We start from the raw sequence: 21,659 nt of genomic DNA on the forward strand, positions 1-21,659 counted from the left end.
TGCAGAGAGTGGAAAACATCAAGTTCCTTGGGGTGCAGATCTCGGACAACCTCACTGGCCAAGGAACACCACTGGGATTGTGAAACAGGCCCAGCAGAGATTGCACTTTCTGAGGAAGCTTAAACAAGCATCACTCCCCACTAACATCTTAACTACATTCTACAGAGGTGTGGTTGAGAGTGTGCTGACCTTTTGCATCACAACCTGGTACTCCAGCTGCAGTGCTGTCAACAAAAAAGCCTTGCAGAGGGTGGTTAGGGGAGCAGAGAAGGTTATTGGGGTCTCCCTACCTTCTGTCCAAGACCTCGTTCAGAGTCGATGCCTCCAGAAGACACGGTACATCATTAAAGACCCCTCACATCCTCTCCATGAACTGTTTGTTCTTCTGCCATCAGGCAAACATTACAGGAGCATCAAAACTAAAACCACAAGGCTACTAAACAGCTTCCCCCCACAGGCAGTCAGACTGCTAAATAGCTGCTCCACCTGACTCTGCTTTGGACAATTTTAATTTGCACTGGACACTCATAACTGATTTTAACTGACATGCGGCTGTTGTGTTTTATTATTTATTGTTATGTTTATTATTTAGTGTTGCATTTGTTATGTTATGATTGCACTACCCCTAAGAAACGCTGTCTCATTCTGCCCTGCAGAGCTGATGTATGGTTAGAATGACAATAGAGTTTTTTGAATCTTTGAATCATAGCTCCAAGTACTGATCCACGCTCTAAGCTCATCCGTTTTGTTCATGATACTCCCTGCATTAAAATAGACACATCTCAAACCATCAGTCTGAGCGTATCCCTTCTCTATCACCTGCCCATCCTCCCTCTCGCATTGTCTCTAAGCTTCTCTATATTTGTGAGCCAACAGCCCCTTCCTCTGTCTCTTCAGTTTGGTTCCCACCCCCCAGCAATTTTAGTTTAAACTCTCCCCAATATCCTCAGCAAACCTCCCCACCAGGATATTGGTCCCCCTGGGATTCAAGTGCAACCCATCCTTTTTGTACAGGTCATTCCTGCCCTAAAAGAGGTCCCAATGATCCAAAAATCTGAGTCCCTGCCCCCTGCTCCAATCCCTCAGCCACGCATTTATCCTCCACCTCACTCTATTCCTATTCTCACTGTCACGTGCACAGGCAGTAATCCCGAGATTACTACCTTTGTGATCCTGCTTCTCAACTTCCTTCCTAACTCCCAGGAACTCCTCCCTTTTCCTACCTATGTCATTGGTACCAATATGTACCACGACCTCTGGCTGTTCACCTTCCCACTTCAGGATGTCATGGATGTGATCAGAAACATCCTGGACCCTGGCACCTGGGAGGCAAACTACCATCCATGTTTCTCTCCTGCATCCACAGTATCGCCTGCCTGACCCCCTAACTATAGAGTCCCCTATCACTGCTGCCATTCTCTTCTTTCCCCTACCCTTCTGAGCCACAGGGCCAGACTCTGTGCCAGAGGCACGGCCACTGTTGCTTCCCTCAGGAAGGTCGGCAGCCCCCCAACAGTACTCAGACAGGAATATTTATTATTAAGGAGGACAGCTACTGGGGTACTGTTATCTAACTCTTGTCCTTCTCTCTCCTGACTGTTACCCATTTATCTGTCTCCAAAGGCCCCAGTGTGACTACTTGCATATAGCTCCTCTCTATCACCTCCACACTTTCCCTGACCAGACGAAAGTCATCGAGCTGCATCTCCAGTTCCCTAACACACTCCCTAAGGAGCTGCAGCTCAATGCACCTGGTGCAGATGTGGCCGTCCGGGAGGTTGGGAGTCTCCCGGACATCCCACATCTGACACACAGTACAGAACATCGACCTCACACACATACTTCCTATTCCTATTCTTCACAAGTAAGTTACCTCGCCTTGACCCGTTATCGATGAAGCCCCATTGAGCTAAAGCCCTCTTACTCTGACTCCCTCTATTCTGTCATCTGCTCTTCCAATGCCCACTCTATAAAGCAGTCTTCTTTTTATATTCTTCCCACCAGTCTAACTCACTGACGTCCTCGTGCCTGTGCAGTCGTTCCTCATTCTCTCAGACATCTCCAACATCTCTCAGAATGCTTTGCTCACACCCACTCTCATCTTCCCTGATCTGGACCACCAGAGCTCTGGTGTCCTGAACTGGGTCAGGGCTATTAGGGAAGGGGTAACCCGATCCCAAGCCATAACATCCCACAAAAAAAAGGAATAAACATAGAATTCTAAGCACAGTCTCAGGGTAAACACCACAGGACCAAAACCTGTGTCTTCCATTTCAATTAGGGCAATTATATTGGTGGGAGGAGGACTGAGTAAAGAGGGCAAGAGAGGGGTCAGGAGAGAAACAGAGGCAGAAACTCAAACAGCTGGTCTACAATGTGATGCAAGGGTTTATCCCAATCAGAAGGAGGGATTCTGTGAGAAAGAAGCATGGTTAACAAAGAAGGTTAATGTTAACTTGAAATCTGGAGTTTATGAAGTGGCAAAGTCTGGTGACAGACCAAGAGAGTTTTAGAATTCAACAGAAGAAGACAACGAAGTTCAAAACAAAAGAGAAAATAAAGAGAAAACTTACATGTACAAAGACAAAAGGGATAAGTATCTAATGATATACAAATAGGAAGAGTCAGATAAGGTAAATGTGGGGCCTCTGGAGAAAGAGGCTTGTGAATTAGTAATAAAGAACAGGAAGTAATGTTGAATACATTTATGCACAAGTCTTCACCATGAAAGAAATGGTTAAAATCCCTAAGATATCAAGGCGGACTGATTTCGAATAACATGGTTGCACTCAGAGGGGAAAAAGTGGGTGGGTCATCAGTAGATTCTTTATGGATAGAACTCCTCAAAAATAAGTACATTGCTTTGGATACTTTTGTGGGGGATGACCTCCTGGGGAAATGCCACGGTGACTGGGTTACAGGCACTGAGCAGGGGTCCGTGATGCAGAAGGGAAAGAGAGAGAAGAAGGGAGCGGTAGTGTTAGGGGACTCAATACTGAGGGGAACAGACAGGAGTTTCTGTGGACAAGAATGGGACACCTGGACAGTATGTTGCCTTCCAGATGCCAGGGTCAGGAACATCTCAGATCGCATCCACAACATTTTGGATGGGGAGGGAGAGCAGCCAGATGTCTTGGTATATATTGGTACCAATGACATAGGAAGGAAAGGCAATGAGGTCCTGAAAAGTGATTTTAGAGAGCTAGGTAGAAAGCTGAGACGCAGAATCTCCAGAGTAGTAATCTCTGAATTGCTGCCTGTGCCTCGCACCAGAAAAGATAGAACATAAGAACATAGGAAATAGGAGCAGGAGTAGGCCATCCGGCCCATCGAACCTATCGAGCCTGCCCCGCCATTCAATAAGATCATGGCTGCTCTGTCTGTAAACTCAGCTCCATCTACCTGCCTTTTCCACATAACCCTTAATACCCCTACTATGTAAAAATCTACCTAACTGCATCTTAAATATATTTAATGAGGAAGCCTGAACTGCTTCCCTGGGCAGAGAATTCCACAGATTCACCACTCTCTGAGAAAAACAGTTTCTCCTCATCCCCGTCCTAAATCTTCTCCCCTGAATCTTGAGGCAATGTCCCCTAGTTCTAGTCTCACCTACCAATGGAAACAACTTTCCTACTTCTATCTTATCTATCACTTTCAAAATCTTGTATGTTTCTATAAGATCCCCTCTCATTATTCTGAATTCCAGACAGTATAGTCCCAGGCGACTCAATCTCTCCTCATTGGTTAACTCCTTCATCTCTGGAATCAACTTGGTGAACCTTCTCTGCACTGCCTCCAAAGCCAATATGGAGGCCAGAACTGTACACAGTACTCCAGGTGCGGCCTCACCAGTACCCTGTATAGTTGCAGCATAACCTCCCCGCTCTTGAATTCAATCCCTCTGGCAATGAAGGCCAACATTCTGTTTGCCTTCTTAATAACCTGTTGTACCTGCAAGCCAACTTTTTGCGATTCATGCACAAGCCCTCCCAATTCCCTCTGCACAACAGCATGCTGCAATCTTTCACCATTTAAATAATAATCTACTCTTCTATTATTCCTTCCAAAGGGTATGATCTTGCATTAACCAACACTGTATTCCATCTGCCAGACCTTGGCCCACTCACTTTACCTGTCTATATCCCTCTGTAGACTCTCCACATCCTCTGTACAATTTGCTTTTCCACTCAGTTTACAGTCATCAGCAAATTTTGCTACGGTACACTCAGTCCCCTCTTCCAAATCATCAATGTAAATTGTAAACAGTTGTGGGCCCAGCTCTGACCCCTGCGGCACCCCACTATATATTTATAGAAACAGGATGATTTGGCTGATAAATGCATGGCTAAGAAGCTGGTGCAGGGGGCAGGGCTTCAGATGCTTGGATCATTGGGATCTCTTCTGGGGGAGATACGACCCGAGGGGGACCAATATTCTCACGGGCAGGTTTGTTAGAGCTGTTGGGGAGGGTTTAAACTAATTTGGCAGTGGGGTGGGAACCGGAGTGAAGGGACTCAGGATGGGACAGATGGTAAACAAGTAAAGCTAGCATGCAGTCAGACTGTCAGGAAGGGCAGGCAAGTGATGGGACTTAGTTGCAGCTAACAGGCTGAGTATCAAAACATTAGGGATGCAGAATCAGAAATTATAGCAAATATGGTACTCAAGGTGTTGTATCTAAATGCGTGTAGTATAAGAAATAAAGTGGGAAATCTTATTGCAATATTACAGATTGCCAGGTATGATGTTGTGACCATCACTGAATCGTGGCTGAAGGATGGCTGCAGTTGGGAGCTGAATATCTTTGTATCGGAGGGATAGGAAGGTAGGCAGAGGGGGAGGTGTGGCTCTACTGGTAAAGAATGGGATCAAATCAGTAAAAAGATGTGATATAGAATCAGAAGATGTTGAATCCTTGTGGGTTGAGTTAAGAAACTTCAAGGGTAAAAGGACCCTGCTGGCAGTTATATACAGGCCTCCCAACAGTAGCTGGGATGTGGACCACAGATTACAACAGGAAATAGAAAAGGCGGGTCAAAAGGGCAATGTTATGGTAGTCATGGGAGATTTTAACATGCAGGTCAATTGGGAAAATCAGGTTGGTAATGGATCTCAAGAGAGTGAGTTTGTTGAATGCCTGAGAGATGGCTTTTTAGAGCAGTTTGTCATTGAGTCCAGTAGGGGATCAGCTATACTGGATTGGGTGTTATGTAATGAACAGGGGGCAATGAGGGAGCTTAAGGTAAAAGAACCCTTAGAAACAAGTGATTACAATAAGATTGAGTTCAACTTGAAATTTGATAGGGAGAAAGTAAAGTCTGATGCAGCAGTATTTCAGTGGAGTAAAGGAAATTACAGTGGTATGAGAGAGGAGATGGCCAAAGTAAATTGGAAGGAGGTGCTGACAGGGATGTCAGCAGAGCAGCAATGGCGTGCTTTTCTGGGAAAAATGAGGAAGGTGCAGGATATATGTATTCCAAAAGTGAAGAAATACTCAAATGGCAAAATAATACAACCGTGGTTGACAAGGGAAGTCAAAGCATTTGTAAAAGCAAAAGAAAGGGCACACAACAAAACAAAAATTAGTGGGAAGACAGAGGATTGGGATGTTTTTAAACACCTACAAATAACAACAAAAAAATCATCAGAAGGGAAAAGATGAACTATGAAAGCAAACTAGGAAATAATATCAAAGTGGATAGTAAAAGTTTGTTTTAAGTATAAAAATAAAAGAGAAATGAGAGTGGATATGGGACCGCAAGAAAATGAGGCAGGAGAAATAGTAACGAGGGCAAGGAGATGACTGATGAACTAAATGGGTATTCTGCATCAGTCTTCACTGTGGAGATCACTAGCCTGATGTTGTGGTGTGTGAAGGAAGAGAAGCGGGTGCAGTTACTATTACAAGACAGAAGGTGCTCAAAAAGCTGAAAGACCTAAAGGCACATAAGTCACACAGACCAGCGGAACTGCACCCTGGGGTTCTGAGAGGTAGCCTTTGAGATGGTGGTGGCATTAGAAATGATCTTTCAAAATTCTTTGGACTCTGGCATGGTTCTAGAGGACTGGAAAATTGCAAATATCACTCCACTCTTTAAGAAAGGAGGAAGGCAGCAGAAAGGAAATTACAGACCAGTTAGTTTGACCTCAGTGGTTGGGAAGATGTTAGAGTCAATTGTTAAAGATGATGTGATGGAGTACTTGGTGACACAGGACAAGATAATGCAAAGTCAGCAGGGTTTCCTTCAGGGAAAATCGTGCCTGACACACCTGTAGGAATTCTTTGAGGAGAGTACAAGTAGGATAGATAAAGGGAATGAATGGATGTTGTATATTTGGACTTTCAGAAGGCCTTTGACAAGATGTCACACATGAGGCTGCTTACCAAATTAAGAGCCCTTGGTATTATAGGAAAGATACTAACATGGTTAGAGCATTGGCTGATTGGTAGGAGGCAGCGAGTGAGAATTAAAGGATCCTTGTCTGGTTGGCTGCCAGTGACTTGTGGTGTTCCACACGGGTCGGTGTTGGGACCACTTCTTTTTATGCTGTATATAAATGATTTAGATGATGAAATAGATGGTTTTGTTGCCAAGTTTGCAGATGATACGAAGATTGGTGGAGGGCCAGGTAGTGTTGAGGAAACAGGTAGGATGCAGAAGGACTTAGACAGATTAGGAGAATGGGCAAAAATGTGGCAAATGAAATAAAATGTTGGAAAATGTATGGTCATGCATTTTGGTAGTAGAGGTAAATGTGTGGACTATTTTCTAAATGGAGAGAAAATCCAAAAATCTGAGATGCAAAGGGACTTGGGAATCCTTGTGCAGAATACCCTAAAGGTTAACTTACAGGTTGAGTTTGTGGTGAGGAAGGCAAATGCCACATTAGCATTCATTTCAAAAGGTCTAGAATACAAGAGAAGGGATGTGATGCTGAGGCTTCACATGGCACTGGTGAGGCCTCACCTTGAGTATTGTGAACAGTTTTGGGCTCCTCATCTTAGAAGAGATGTGCTGGCATTGGAGAGGGTCCAGAGGAGCTTCACAAGGATAATTCCAGGAATGAAAAGGTTTCATACGAGGAACATTTGATGGCTTTAGGTCTGTACTCGCCTGAATTTGGAAGGATGAAAGGACGAGAGAGAGTAGATGTAGAAAGGATGTTTCCATGGTGGGAGAGTCTAGGACAAGAGGGCACAGCCTCAGGATAGAGGGCAGCCCATTCAAATCAGAGATGCAGAGAAATTTCTCTAGCCAGAGGGTGGTGAATTTGTGGAATTTGTTGCCACGTGTGGCTGTGGAGGCCAGGTCATTGGATGTACTTAAGGCAGAGAATAATAGGTTCTTGATTGAACATGGCATCAAAGGTTACGGGAAGAAGGCTGGAAAATGGGATTGAGGGGAAGGAAAAAAAGATCAGCCATAATTGAATAGGAGCAGACTCAATGGGCCAAATGGCCTAATTCTGCTCCTATGTCTAATGGTCTCATGATAAAGGTGCAATCACCAGATAGCCATATAGATTGAGGAGCAGATACGCAGGCAGATTATGGAAAGAAGCAAATTCAGCTTTCTCAACACAATCTGGGAATGCCATAGAACAAAAGATTTAGATTGGACAGAATTTGTTACGTGTGTACAAGAGGGCTTCTCGAAGCACTATATGGATAGTCCTACCGGAGCGGAGGCAAACTGGATCTTGTAATGGGGAATGAGCATGATCCAATGATTGACCTTTCAGTGGGTGAACAATTTGAAACTGCGATCACAACTCCTTAAGCTTTAAGATAGCTATGAATAAAGATAAGTGTGTGACTTAATAAGGAAAATATTAAACTGGGGTAGCATCAGACAGGAACTAGTGTGTTAATTAGGAAGAGTTGCTTGTGGACAAATCCACATCTGATATGTGGTGCTACACACACAAAATGCTGGAGGAACTCAGCAAGCCAGGCAGCATCTATAGTTGATGTTTCGAGCCAAGACCCTTCAGCAGGTCTGGAACATAAAGTTTGCTTGGATTTCCAGCATCTGGGGATTTTCTCTTTTTTCTGATATGAGGAGTTTGTTTAAATACCATCTCTCCAGCATTCAGGACTGGTTTGTTCCAGGAAGAGGGAAGGACAAGGATGGCCGGTTACAGGAACCTCGGTTGGCAAGAGAAGTGTTTATTTATTTATTTATTTATTGAACCACAGTGCAGAATAGGCCCTTCTGGCCTATTGAGCTGTGCAGCCCAGCAATCCCCCAATGCAAGCCGAGCCTAATCATGGGACAAGTTACAATGACCGATTAACCTACCAACTGGTACGTCTTTGGACTGTGGGAGGAAACTGGAGCACCTGGAGGAAACCTATGTGTTCAGAGGAAAAACGTACGAACTCCTTGCAGGCAGCAGCAGGAAATGAACCTGGGTCACTGGTAGTTATTAACAAAGGAGGAGGAAGCATATGTAAAGTTTTAGGAAGCTGGAACTCCAAAGAGTATTTGACAAATGCCACAGGAAGTCGGTATGTAAATTAAACACTCGTGGTATCAGAGGAAGTGTGTTAGAGTGGATTAACAACTGTGAGACAAGAACTTTTCCACGTGTTTCCCCCTTCCAGCCTGAAAGTGATCCATTTATTCCAACTCCATTTTCAACGAGCCAGCCAGTTTTCAGTCCATTCCAACACACTTCCTCTGACACCATGGGTGTTTAGTTTATGCACCAGCCTCCTGTGTGGTAACTTGTCAAATGCCCTCTTGGAAATCTAAATACACTACATCTACAAGTTCCCCTCTATCATCTCTCCCTTTCACATCCTCAAAGTTGTTGAGAAAAGTTTTCAAACATCATTTACCTTTATAAAACTATCCTGAGTTTCATTATATTTGTCATCTGCAGGAATTCTCTGATGACTCAGCAACAGTTGGGTGTATAAATGGAGGACGGGAGGATGACTACAGGACCCTGGTGGAAGATTTAATCAAATGATGCAAGCTGAATCATCTGCAGCTCAACATTAGTAAGACGAAGGAAATGGTAACACACATCAAAGTTGCTGGTGAACGCAGCAGGCCAGGCAGCATCTCTAGGAAGAGGTGCAGTCGACGTTTCAGGCCGAGACCCTTCGTCAGGACTAACTGAAGGAAGAGTGAGTAAGAGATTTGAAAGTTGGAGGGGGAGGGGGAGATCCAAAATGATAGGAGAAGACAGGAGGGGGAGGGATGGAGCCAAGAGCTGGACAGGTATAAGGTGTTCTTCCTCCAACCTGAGTGTGGCTTCATCTTTACAGTAGAGGAGGCCATGGATAGACATGTCAGAATGGGAATGGGATGTGGAATTAAAATATGTGGCCACTGGGAGATCCTGCTTTCTCCGGCGGACAGAGCATAGATGTTCAGCAAAGCGGTCTCCCAGTCTACGTCGGGTCTCGCCAATATATAAAACACCTTACATTCTGTCTGGGTAGCCTCCAACCTGATGGCATGAACATCGACTTCTCTAACTTCCGCTAGGCCCCACCTCCCCCTCGTACCCCATCTGTTACTTATTTTTATGCACACATTCTTTCTCTCACTCTCCTTTTTCTCCCTCTGTCCCTCTGAATATATCCTTTGCCCATCCTCTGGGTTCCCCCTCCCCCTTGTCTTTCTTCCCGGACCTCCTGTCCTAAGATCCTCTCATATCCCTTTTGCCTATCACCTGTCCAGCTCTTGGCTCTATCCCTCCCCCTCCTGTCTTCTCCTATCATTTTGGATCTCCCCCTCCCCCTCCCACTTTCAAATCTCTTACTAACTCTTCCTTCAGTTAGTCCTGACGAAGGGTCTCGGCCTGAAACGTCGACTGTACCTCTTCCTAGAGATGCTGCCTGGCCTGCTGCGTTCACCAGCAACTTTGATGTGTGTTGCTTGAATTTCCAGCATCTGCAGAATTCCCGTTGTTTGCGTTGAAGGAGATGGTGATGGACTTTAGGAAGACCAAGCCTGCATTGCTCCCTGTTACTACTGATGGTGAGGATGTGGATGTGGTGAGGACCTACAAGTACCTGGGGGTGCACCTGGATGACAGACTTGAGTGGAGCACCAACACAGAGGCTGTGTACAAAGGCGCGAGTCACCTCTACTTCCTGAGGAGACTGAGGTTCTTTGGAATATGTAGGCCTCTCCTTCACATACTCTACTAGTCTGTTGTCGCCAGTACAATCTTCTATGCAATGGTGTGCTGGGACAATGACATCAACACGGGTGATGCCAACAGGCTCAATAAACTGATTAGAAAGGCTGGCTCTGTTATAGGAGTCAAACTGGATACACTGGGGGCTGTGGTATAACAAAAGACCCTCCAGACAATCCTGGCAATTCTGGACAATGTTTCTCACCGTCTGCATGCCACCTTGGCTGAACAGAGGAACACTTTCAGTAATAGACTCAGACAGCTGAGCTGCTCTAAAGAGCATTATATGAGGCCATTAGGTTCTATAATGAGTCAACCTGTCGCTGGGGAAGTGAAGATCCCCTCTTGTCAGACTGTTTGAGGTAACTTATTTTTTATTCTTTCTTACTTCTCTTCTAATATTTGTATATCTGTGCACTTGTAATTGTACTGTGACACTGTAATTTCCTTTGGGATTAATAAAGTACCTATCTAATCTAATCTAATGCCCTGCAGAAAGCGGCAGTGCACAAGGTTTCCAAATTTTCTAATGATGAGGACATGGAGGGAAGGTATGTTGTGATAAGGATACTATGGTTCTGCAGTGGGTTGTGGAGAGAGCAATGGAGCCCCTGGCTCCGGAGGGATCAGCTGCTGAGCAGGAACAAAGAGAATCAACGTGAGGAAAGAGATCATGAGAAAGTGGGAGCCCACTGGTTCCACCAGGAGGTGAGAGGGAATACTATGACCTTGCTGTAGACAGTCGAGACCACAGTATCAGAGGGCGACAGAGAGCAGACAGAGATTACAGGGAGTAGATTACCTGGGCATGCACGACTGAAGCATTGTTGTGTCTGCATCTTGTGCCCTCGGCACTGCCGCAGCACATCCTCCGATAGGCTTGTACATACTCGCCGGCGAGACTGTATTCCAGCTTCACACGTTTGACTACAGTCACTCCAGGATCCCCATGGTGACCACATCCCACAATTCACTTCATCCGAAGGGAAACCTCTTGTTTCTTCAGATCCATCATTGCAATTGTTGATTCCATCGCACACCTATCGAAACATCACCAGGTAACACTCAATAACTCACACCAGTACACACACCTACACAGTAACACACCACCAGTACACACACCTACACTCTCAGTAACACACCAGTACACACACCTACACAGTAACACACCACCAGTACACACACCTACACACTCAGTAACACACCAGTACACACACCTACACACCCAGTAGCACACCAGTACACACACCTACACTTTCAGTAACACACCACCGGTACACACACCTACACACTCAGTAACACACCAGTACACACACCTACACACTCAGTAACACACCACCAGTACACACACCTACACTCTCAGTAACACACCAGTACACACACCTACACACTCAGTAACACACCACCAGTACACACACCTACACTCTCAGTAACACACCAGTACACACACCTACACACTCAGTAACACACCAGTACACACACCTACACTCTCAGTAACACACCAGTACACACACCGACACACTCAGTAACACACCACCAGTACACACACCTACACTCTCAGTAACACACCACCAGTACACACACCGACACACTCAGTAACACACCAGTACACACACCGACACACTCAGTAACACACCAGTACACACACCTACACACTCAGTAACACACCAGTACACACACCAACACCAAACACACCAGGTAACACTCAGCTTGGCACTCTCTGTACACACGCTCTGATAGATTCCATCATCTCTCCTGTCCATAGCTCCAACACTCACCTGCATGAAGGTGATGCACTTCCCATTGGAACAGGGATACTCCGGGCACCCGAGCGATGTCTTGTTCCCACTGGGAGGCATTGCCGTGGGGCCTACCAGTTCTATTCAGGCACAGACACACGGCATCAGACACAGCTGTCGCTCAAGCTCCTACCCCTGACTCACCCAGCCTCCTCAATACATCACAGATCCTTGTCCCTCACCCTCACCCACAAATCTGGTCCACCCAGCCATTCCTGCCCTTTGGACGATCCATCCCTGCCCCACCCACTTCAAAAACATCTCTTACCAACCTCTGTCCCTCCCACCTCACTTGCAGCCGTTCTCTCCATTTGGGGTGCTGCCCTGTTGCCCTTCGCTTACCGCAGTTGAGCTCCTCCTCTGCCAGTGGACAGTCGGGGACCCCATTACAGACACGGCTCTGCTCGATGCACACATTGTTGCTGCAGGAGAAACTGCCAGGACAGGGCGGGATTCTCCCCGAGCCTACGGATGACCAGACACATCTTAAAGCAGAAAGGACAGGAGGGATTCTCCCTGAGCCTATGCATGAGCAGACACGTCCTTCGAGCAGGAAGGTGATGGGAATATGGCACAGTGGGTAGAGCCTGTTTCACAGCTCCAGGGACCAGGTCTGATCCTAACTAATGCCAACTGTGTGGGGTTTGTTCATTCTCCCTGTGACTGAGTGGGTTTTCCCCGGGTAGATGAAGTGAGCTTCAGCATTGGGTCTAAATTCAGGACTCCTGAGAAGGAAGGGAGGAGATTACTGGGGCATTGACGATGATCTTTGTGCCCTCACTGGCCACAGGAATAGTAGCAGCATATTGGAGGGTTGTAAATATTATTGTTTGTTCAAGAATAATAGGCCCCCTGGTAGCAGCAGAGATACAGAGGAGCAGATTGGGAAAGGTGCAAAAATAACAGGGTTGTTATCATGGGTGACTTTAACTTCCCTAATATTAATTGGCAACTGATTAGTTCCAAGGGTCTAGATGGGGCAGAGTTTGTGAAGTGTGTCCAGGACGGATTCCTGACACAGTATGTTGACAGGCCGACCGGGGGAATGCCATACTAGATCTAGTATTACGTAATGAACCGGATCAGGTCACAGATCTCTCAGTGGGTGAGCATCTGGGGGACAGTGACCACCGCTCCCTGGCCTTTAGCATTATCATGGAAAAGGATAGAATCAGAGAGGACAGGAAAATTTTTAATTCGGGAAAGGCAAATTATGAGGCTATAAGGCTAGAACTTGCGGGTGTGAATTGGGATGATGTTTTTGCAGGGAAATGTACTATGGACATGTGGTCGATGTTTAGGGATCTCTTGCAGGATGTTAGGGATAAATTTGTCCCGGTGAGGAAGATAAAGAATGGTAGAGTGAAGGAACCATGGGTGACAAGTGAGGTGGAAAATCTAGTCAGGTGGAAGAAGGCAGCATACATGAGGTTTAGGAAGCAAGTATCAGATGGGTCTATTGAGGAATATAAGGAAGCAAGAAAGGAGCTTAAGAAGGGGCAGAGAAGAGCAAGAAGGGGGCATGAGAAGGCCTTGGCGAGTAGGGTAAAGGAAAACCCCAAGGCATTCTTCAATTATGTGAAGAACAAAAGGGTGACAGGAGTGAAGGTAGGAGCAATTAGAGATAAAGGTGGGAAGATGTGCCTGGAGGCTGTGGAAGTGAGCGAGGTCCTCAATGAATACTTCTCTTCGGTATTCACCAATGAGAGGGAACGACGATGGTGAGGACAATATGAGTGAGGTTGATGTTCTGGAGCATGTTGATATTAAGGGAGAGGAGGTGTTGGAGTTGTTAAAATACATTAGGACAGATAAGTCCACGGGGCCTGACGAATATTCCCCAGGCTGCTCCACGAGGCGAGAGAAGAGATTGCTGAGCCTCTGGATAGGATCTTTATGTCCTCGTTGTCCATGGGAATGGTACCGGAAGATTGGAGGGAGGCGAATGTTGTTCCCTTGTTCAAAAAAGGTAGTAGGGATAGTCCGGGTAATTATAGACCAATGAGCCTTATGTCTGTGGTGGGAAAGCTGTTGGAAAAGATTCTTAGAGATAGGATCTATAGGCATTTAGAGAATCAGGGACAGTCAGCATGGCTTTGTGAAGGGCAGATTGTGTCTAACAAGCCTGATAGAGTTCTTTGAGGAGGTGACCAGGCATATAGATGAGGGTAGTGCAGTGGATGTGATCTATATGGATTTTAGTAAGGCATTTGACAAGGTTCCACACGGTAGGCTTATTCAGAAAGTTAGAAGGCATGGGATCCAGGGGAGTTTGGCCAGGTGGATTAAGAATTGGCTCGCCTGCAGAAGGCAGAGGGTGGTGGTGGAGGGAGTACATTCAGATTGGAGGATTGTGACTAGTGGTGTCCCACAAGGATCTGTTCTGGGACCTCTACTTTTCGTGATTTTTATTAACGACCTGGATGTGGGTGTAGAAGGGTGGGTTGGCAAGTTTGCAGATGACACAAAGGTTGGTGGTGTTGTAGATAGTGTGGAGGATTGTCAAAGATTGCAGAGAGACATTGATAGGATGCAGAAGTGGGCTGAGAAGTGGCAGATGGAGTTCAACCCGGAGAAGTGTGAGGTGGTACACTTTGGAAGGACAAACTCCAAGACAGAGTACAAAGTAAATGGCAGGATACTTGGTAGTGTGGAGGAGCAGAGGGATCTCGGGGTACATGTCCACAGATCCCTGAAAGTTGCCTCACAGGTGGATAGGGTAGTTAAGAAAGCTTATGGGGTGTTAGCTTTCATAAGTTGAGGGATAGAGTTTAAGAGTCGTGATGTAATGATGCAGCTCTATAAAACTCTGGTTAGGCCACACTTGGAGTACTGCTTCCAGTTCTGGTCACCTCACTATAGGAAGGATGTGGAAGCATTGGCAAGGGTACAGAAGAGATTTACCAGGATGCTGCCTGGTTTAGAAAGTATGCATCATGATCAGAGATTAAGGGAGCTAGGGCTTTACTCTTTGGAGAGGAGGAGGATGAGAGGAGACATGCTAGAGGTGTACAAGATAATAAGAGGAATAGATAGAGTGGATAGCCAGTGTCTCTTCCCCAGGGCACCACTGCTCAATACAAGAGGACATGGCTTTAAGGTAAGGGGTGGGAAGTTCAAGGGGGATATTAGAGGAAGGTTTTTTACTCAGAGAGTGGTTGGTGCGTGGAATGCACTGTCTGAGTCACTGGTGGAGGCAGATACAGTAGTGAAGTTTAAGAGACTACTAGACAGGTATATGGAGGAATTTAAGGTGGGGGCTTATATGGGAGGCGGGGTTTGAGGGTCGGCACAACATTGTGGGCCGAAAGGCCTGTACTGTGCTGTACTATTCTATGTTCTATGTTCTAAGAAAGTTGATAGGGATAACCCTGGGAATTATAGACCAGTAAGTCTCCTATCAGTGGTGATTTAAACTTTTAGTGCGGATTTTTAGAGACAGGATTTACAAGTATTTGGAGAAGCATAGCCTGATTGGGGATAGCCAGTATGGCTTTGTGAGGGTCCAGTCATGCCTCACGAGTCCGACTGAATTTTTTGAAGAACGAAACAAGTTGATGAAGTAGAGCAGTGGGTGTAGTGTATATTTTGTTGTTTGATTGCTTGTGGTTTTTGTATTGCTATACTTATGCTCTATTCTTGGTTGGTGCAGCTGTAACGAAACCCAATTTCCCTCGGGATCAATAAAGTATATCTATCTATCTATATGGAGTTTAGACAAGGTTCCCAGTGGTAGGCTCACTCAGAAGGTCAAGGAGCACAGGATCCAGTAAAACTTGGGTGTGTAGATTCAGAAGGCAAAGGGTGGGAATAGAGGGAGTGTATTCTGCCCGGAGGTCAGTGACCAGTGATGTTCCACAGGGACCTTCATCACTCAAGGGACTGAGTTCAAGAACCGCAAAGTAATATTGCAGCACTATAGCTATCTATCCATCTATCTATAGAGCTCTGGTTAAACTGCACGTGGAGTAATGTGTTCTGTTCTGTTCTCCTTATTACAGGAAGGATGTGGAAACTTTAGAGAGGGTGCAGAGATTTACTGGGATGCTGCCTGGATAAGAGAACTTCTCTTATGAGAATAGGTTAAGCGAGCTAGGACATCTCTCTTCAGAGTGAAGGAGGATTAGAGGTGATTTGATAAGAGGTGTGCAAAATGATAAGGGGGATGGATAGATTGGACAGCTAGTGATTTTTTCCAGGGCAGTAGTGGAGGAAAGTTTATGGTAGATGTCAGAGGAATTCCTCCCCCCCCTCCCCCGCTCCCCACAGAGTAGTGGGTCCGTGGAACACACTACTAGGGGTGGTGGTAGAGACAGTTACTTTGGGGAAGCAAAATGATGCACTCTGTGGAAGGAAAGGGTTAAATTGATCTAAAAGTGGATTAATCAGTGAAAGAACTCGACGTGACGACCACTTTGATAATTTTGTACTAAAATGGACTTTGTTTTATTCTATTGTAATTGTGTAAAAAATGTGTATAATTTATGTTTCTGTCTTTCTTTACTGCTTAAATAATGCCATGTGCCTGCCGCACTGCTGCAGGTAAGCTTTCGTTGCACCTGTACATACACGTATTTGTGCAGATGGCAATATGCTCGACACTGACTCTGAAGGAGGGGGTGAGGTAGAAAGTGAGCAGGTGCTCTCCCACCTCTCTTCCTCTCACCACTGTCGTAGGTCGGCTGGTGGCACAATGGCATTAGCGCCAGACTCCGGAGCGAAGGCTCCCAAGTTCGAATCTAAGTCGGGCCACCCCCCCAAGCACGCTTTCCATCCATGCCGGGTTGAGCGTCGAGCTAGCCACTCGACCTCATAAAAAACAAGGGTCGAGCCAGGAACGTTCGTATCATGACCCGGTTAATCCGAAAGGAGACCAATCCTGACACCACGCGCCAGACGAGAATGGCTGTCTGGTGTGACACGCTAAAAGGAAAACCACTGTCGTTACTCACCACAGATGTCTGTGTCTTCATCCGAGCGATCTGCGCAGTGCGGGGCACCATCACACAGTTGCTGGTGTTGGATGCATCGACTGTTGTCTGCACACTGGAAGTCACCCACCCCACACGTCCTGTTGCAGTGCTCCTCATCACTTCCATCGGCACAGTCCAGCTCACGGTCACACACCCAGCCCCGTGGTGTGCACTCACCACTCTCACACTGGAACTCATAATGGCGGCACGCTGGCGGTGGAGCTAGGGAGATAGATCAGGAAACTTCACACACCGCGCTGCAGAGATCAAAGTGCCCAACCAGACGCTGGCAGTTCAGAGTACACACCGAACCCAAGGTGCTTTTATAACCATATAACAATTACAGCATGGAAACAGGCCATCTCTGCCCTTCTAGTCCGTGCTGAGCTCTTACTCTCACCGACCTGCACTCAGCCCATAACCCTCCATTCCTTTCCTGTAAAGTCATGGTGAGTGCACAAAGAAATAGGCCATTCACCCATGCTGCATGTGTCAGTCCAAACAGAGCTTCCTAGTTTCAGCACAACTCCCAAGCATCCCCACGGGTTCAGGATCAGTGTGATGGGGGGTCTCTGTGTCTCCCATCCCACCACATACAGTAAGGACCAGAGCCACCTCCTTCTGGGGGTACATCTCCCCTCCACTGACCATTTTAAACCTCTGTGCCCTTTCACCCCTCTGTCTCCTCTGTTCCAGAGGAAACAAACTCTGCCTCTCCAGTCTTTCCCCCAGCTACAGGTTCCCATTCCAGATGAACTGCTGCCCCTCTCCACTGCAGTCACCATCCTCCTGCAATGTAGTGACCAGAAATGTACCCATACAACAGGCCATTCAGCCCAACACATTCATGCCAGCTGTCATTCCACTCACATTTGTCCACATTTGGCCCCCATCTCTTTGAACCTTTCCTATCCATGTACCTGTCCAGGTCTCCATTATGTGCTGTTCATGTACCTGCCTCAGGCAGCTCATTGACCATCTTCTGGACGAAAGAGTTGCCCCTTAGGTTCCAAATACATCTCTCTCCTCCCACCCAATACCCATGCCATCTAGTTCTAATTATTCCATCAGCTAACTCTCCCTGGTTCCCTTGCAATTTGACTTTCCAAAGCAGCCAACCCAACCATGTGGAACTTTATCAAAGGCCTAATGGAGATCCATATAAACCATGTCTACCAACCCGCCCTCATCGTTTGTCTTGGATGCATTAGCAAAAAACTCAATCAGGCTTGTAAACATGATATCCCACACACAAAGCCATGCTGATTATCCTTAATCAAGCCTTGTCACTTCAGATACACATATATCTACTCCTTCAGAATCCTCTCCAGAAACTTACTAACCACAGATGTTGGGCTTACAAGGTCTATAGTTCCCAGGTTTTTCTCTGCAGACTTTCTTAAATAAAGACCTTAAGACCTTCACTACCACTAAGTCTGCCAGCTCCTCACTCATGGCAAGTGATGATACATCTGCCTCAGCCAGGGCTCCCACAATTTCTTCTCCAGCCTCCCACAGTTGGATAGGCTGGTGAAGAAGCTTTCTTAAGCACAAGAAATTATGCAGATGCTGAAGTCCAAAGCAACATACGCAAAACACTGGAGGAACTCAGCAGGTCAGGCAGCATCTAAGGAAATGAACAAATAGTCAACATTTCAGGCCGAGACTCTTCTTCAGGACCAGAAAGGAAGGGGGAAGATGCCAGAATAAGAAGATTGGGGGAGGAGGAGAAGTATAGCTAGAAGGTGATAGATGAAGTGGACTGGGTGGGAAAGGTAAAGGGCTGAAGATGAAGGAAACTGATACAAGAGGAGGGTGGACCACAGGAGAAAGGAAAGATTTCTTCATAGGCTGAGGCACTGAGTATAAGAGTTGGAACATCATGTTACAGCTTTACAAATCGTTGGAGCACACTTGGAGATTGTGTACAGTTCTGATCACTTCATTATAGGAAGAATGTGCTGCAGTGCATCACCAGGACACTGTGTGAGATGGAGAGCTGAGGTAATAAGGAGGTGGGCAGGCTGCGTTTGTTCTCACCACAGTGACATGACAGAGGTTTATAAATTTAGGAGCACATAGGTAGGATAGATAGTAATGTTTTTTTTTGCCCGGGGAGACTAGAATGAGAGGGAACAGTTTATGATGAGAGGGCACTCATTTAGAAGTAAAACATGACCGTTAAGTGTTATTTGGAATGAGTTGCCAGAGGAGGTGGTGGATGGAGAAGCAATGACAACATTTCAAAGGCCTTGGACAGGGTCTTGGATAGGAAGGGAGTGGAGATGGGGTTAGGACCTCACTGGTCGAGGGACTGGGGGAGGGACAGACCCCAGTCACACTGACCCTGGACCTGGGAATGTCTGTGAATAGCCATGGCAAAAAGGGACATGGATCCTAAGCAGAGAATGGGAACAGTCTGAACAAATATCGTTTGGATTCAGTCTGGACTCTAACCTGTGAGGTATTCAATATGAGCCCAGTGTCATGAACATTAACTGCAAAGCAAAATCTGCAGGATGCCTGAGATAAAACCAAAGAAGACAGACCTCACTGTACTCCATGTACTGCAACCCGTATGCCATCCGCCCAAATACATGTCCATACATACACACTGTACCATGTGTACTCTCCATATACACAGCACACACACTGCATTGCCACATACTGCCTGTACTCACAGTGTACACAGTACACTGTGCACTGCCTGTACTAACACCTCTGAGAGATGAATCTACGAATGTGTTGAATGGATACAAATTCTCATTGTCCGGTTTACCTTACACCGGTACACCAGCGTTGATTTGACACCCGCTGAGTGAGCAAAGCCAGTCCTGTCACACCCTCACTGGGCATTATCCACTCCCAGCACTCCACTCAGTAATATTCAAAGCCACCCTCCAGGCCAGAGTTGACCAGCACAGCATCTGAATAACCTGCTGAGTGTCGACAGTCATTTGCCACACTCATCTGTCAGTCCACAGCATCACTGAGAGCTGTGGACTGGGGGGTGCAGGGCAGTGGTCAGTATGAACAGCCGGACATGCTGTGGAACTGCCGAGCCCGGAGTCAGTACGTACCCGTTGAAGGACACATCAGCTGGTCCAGCCCTGGATCGCAGTCCTCAGTCCTGTCACACAGCTGCTCCTTCGGCAGGCACCTCCCGTCTGGACACTGTAGCTGTCCTGTTCCACACGCACACCCACGCTCATCGCTGAAGTCTCCACAGTCATCGTGCCCATCGCATTTCCGAGTGTAGTCGATGCAGTGGCCTGTCCCACACTGGAACTGTCTCACTCCACACGGGGACCGGCAATCTGTGGGGAGGTACCACATCACCAGCTTTCTCAGGAGCAGCCTACCGAGGGTACCCCAAACCCAGCTCCCACAGTACCAGCAAGGGCAGGCGCAGGCGTGCAGGAAAACCACCCTCCTGACTCGGAACTCACTTCGGCTCCTTCACCTGCACTGTGTCGAAACCCAGGCACTCCCACCCTGACAGCACGGTGTGAGGGCATTCACCGGGGACAGCAGTGGCTCCAGAAGGTGAGGGCTGTGGCTGAGCTGGGGGGTGGGGTCTGGGGGCAAGGGTGTGGTTGGGTCAGGGGTGAGGGGTGTACCGCAGGGCCTCACTGGAAGCCAGCAACACCTTCTCCACATTGACTCAGCACCCGGAATCTGCATTCTCTCCCACCCCCTCCTGTCGAGCGGAGTGGAATCACGGCCTCTGCTCATGGTTCTGGGTGCACAAATCCCCTTGCTGTATACTAGAGCAGAGATATCTCTGCTCTGGAGAGAGGAGAGGAGAGGAGGGACACAAGGTGACGAGTTCAAGGTCCTGAGTGGCCTCGACCTCATCCTGTGCTGGGGACGGAGCAGACCAGAGCAATTACCGCCCTTCATCAATACCCCAACACACCTTGGTTTCCTGTCTCACAGAACAATAAGACATTTTTTGGTAATTCCACAAATCCACAGGAATCCTGGGAACCAGGGCAACAAGGTTACATGGAGGGAGGGAACCATAGCTCCGGTGATGTGAGGGGGAAGGGTAGCGGTGTGTTGGGACAGGGATAGGGAATGAGGATGGGGAAGGTGATGAGGGATGGAGAGGAGGGGAAGGGAGGAGGAGGAGGGGAAGGAAGGAGAAGGAGGGAAGAGTGGGCAGGAGAGAGAGGGAAGGGAAAGAGAGGAAGTGGTGGAGTAGGGGAGAGTGAGTGGGGAGAATGAGAGATGAGAGGGCAGGAGGGGGGGAGGGAGATATTGGCAGTTTTACCAGGCTAAGCTTTAGGGCTGAATGAGCTTCCCATGTGTCAGATCTGGGGACACGTGTATGCAAGCCTGCACTCTCCAGGGTCAGATCTGCGGACACGTGTATGCAAGCCTGCGCTCTCCATGTGTCAGATCTGGGGACACGTGTATACAAGCCTGCGCTCTCCATGGGTCAGATCTGGGGATGTGTGTATGCAAGCCTGCGCTCTCCATGGGTCAGATCTGGGGACACGTGTATGCAAGCCCGCACTCTCCATGGGTCAGATCTGGGGACGTGTGTATGCAAGCACGCACTCTCCATGGGTCAGATCTGGGGACGTGTGTATGCAAGCCCGCACTCTCCATGGGTCAGATCAGGGGACGTGTGTATGCAAGCCCACGCTCTCCATGGGTCAGATCTGGGGACGTGTGTATGCAAGCCCGCACTCTCCATGGTTCAGATCTGGGGACG

The 21,659-nt window shown here is 47.2% G+C and overlaps 1 protein-coding gene across 1 annotated transcript in view; it reads right to left on the reverse strand.

Annotated features, from left to right (window-relative positions):
* Positions 1 to 21,659, reverse strand: part of sspo (SCO-spondin) — a 311,321-nt gene that overhangs the window by 236,703 nt on the left and 52,959 nt on the right. The window contains 5 exon segments of the mRNA XM_072245202.1: positions 10,967 to 11,204; positions 11,943 to 12,043; positions 12,306 to 12,428; positions 16,916 to 17,158; positions 20,017 to 20,253. Of these exon segments, the coding sequence (XP_072101303.1) occupies positions 10,967 to 11,204; positions 11,943 to 12,043; positions 12,306 to 12,428; positions 16,916 to 17,158; positions 20,017 to 20,253 (942 nt within the window).

Source organism: Mobula birostris, chromosome 1 (assembly GCF_030028105.1).
Source record: "Mobula birostris isolate sMobBir1 chromosome 1, sMobBir1.hap1, whole genome shotgun sequence".
Taxonomy (NCBI): Eukaryota; Metazoa; Chordata; class Chondrichthyes; order Myliobatiformes; family Myliobatidae; genus Mobula; species Mobula birostris.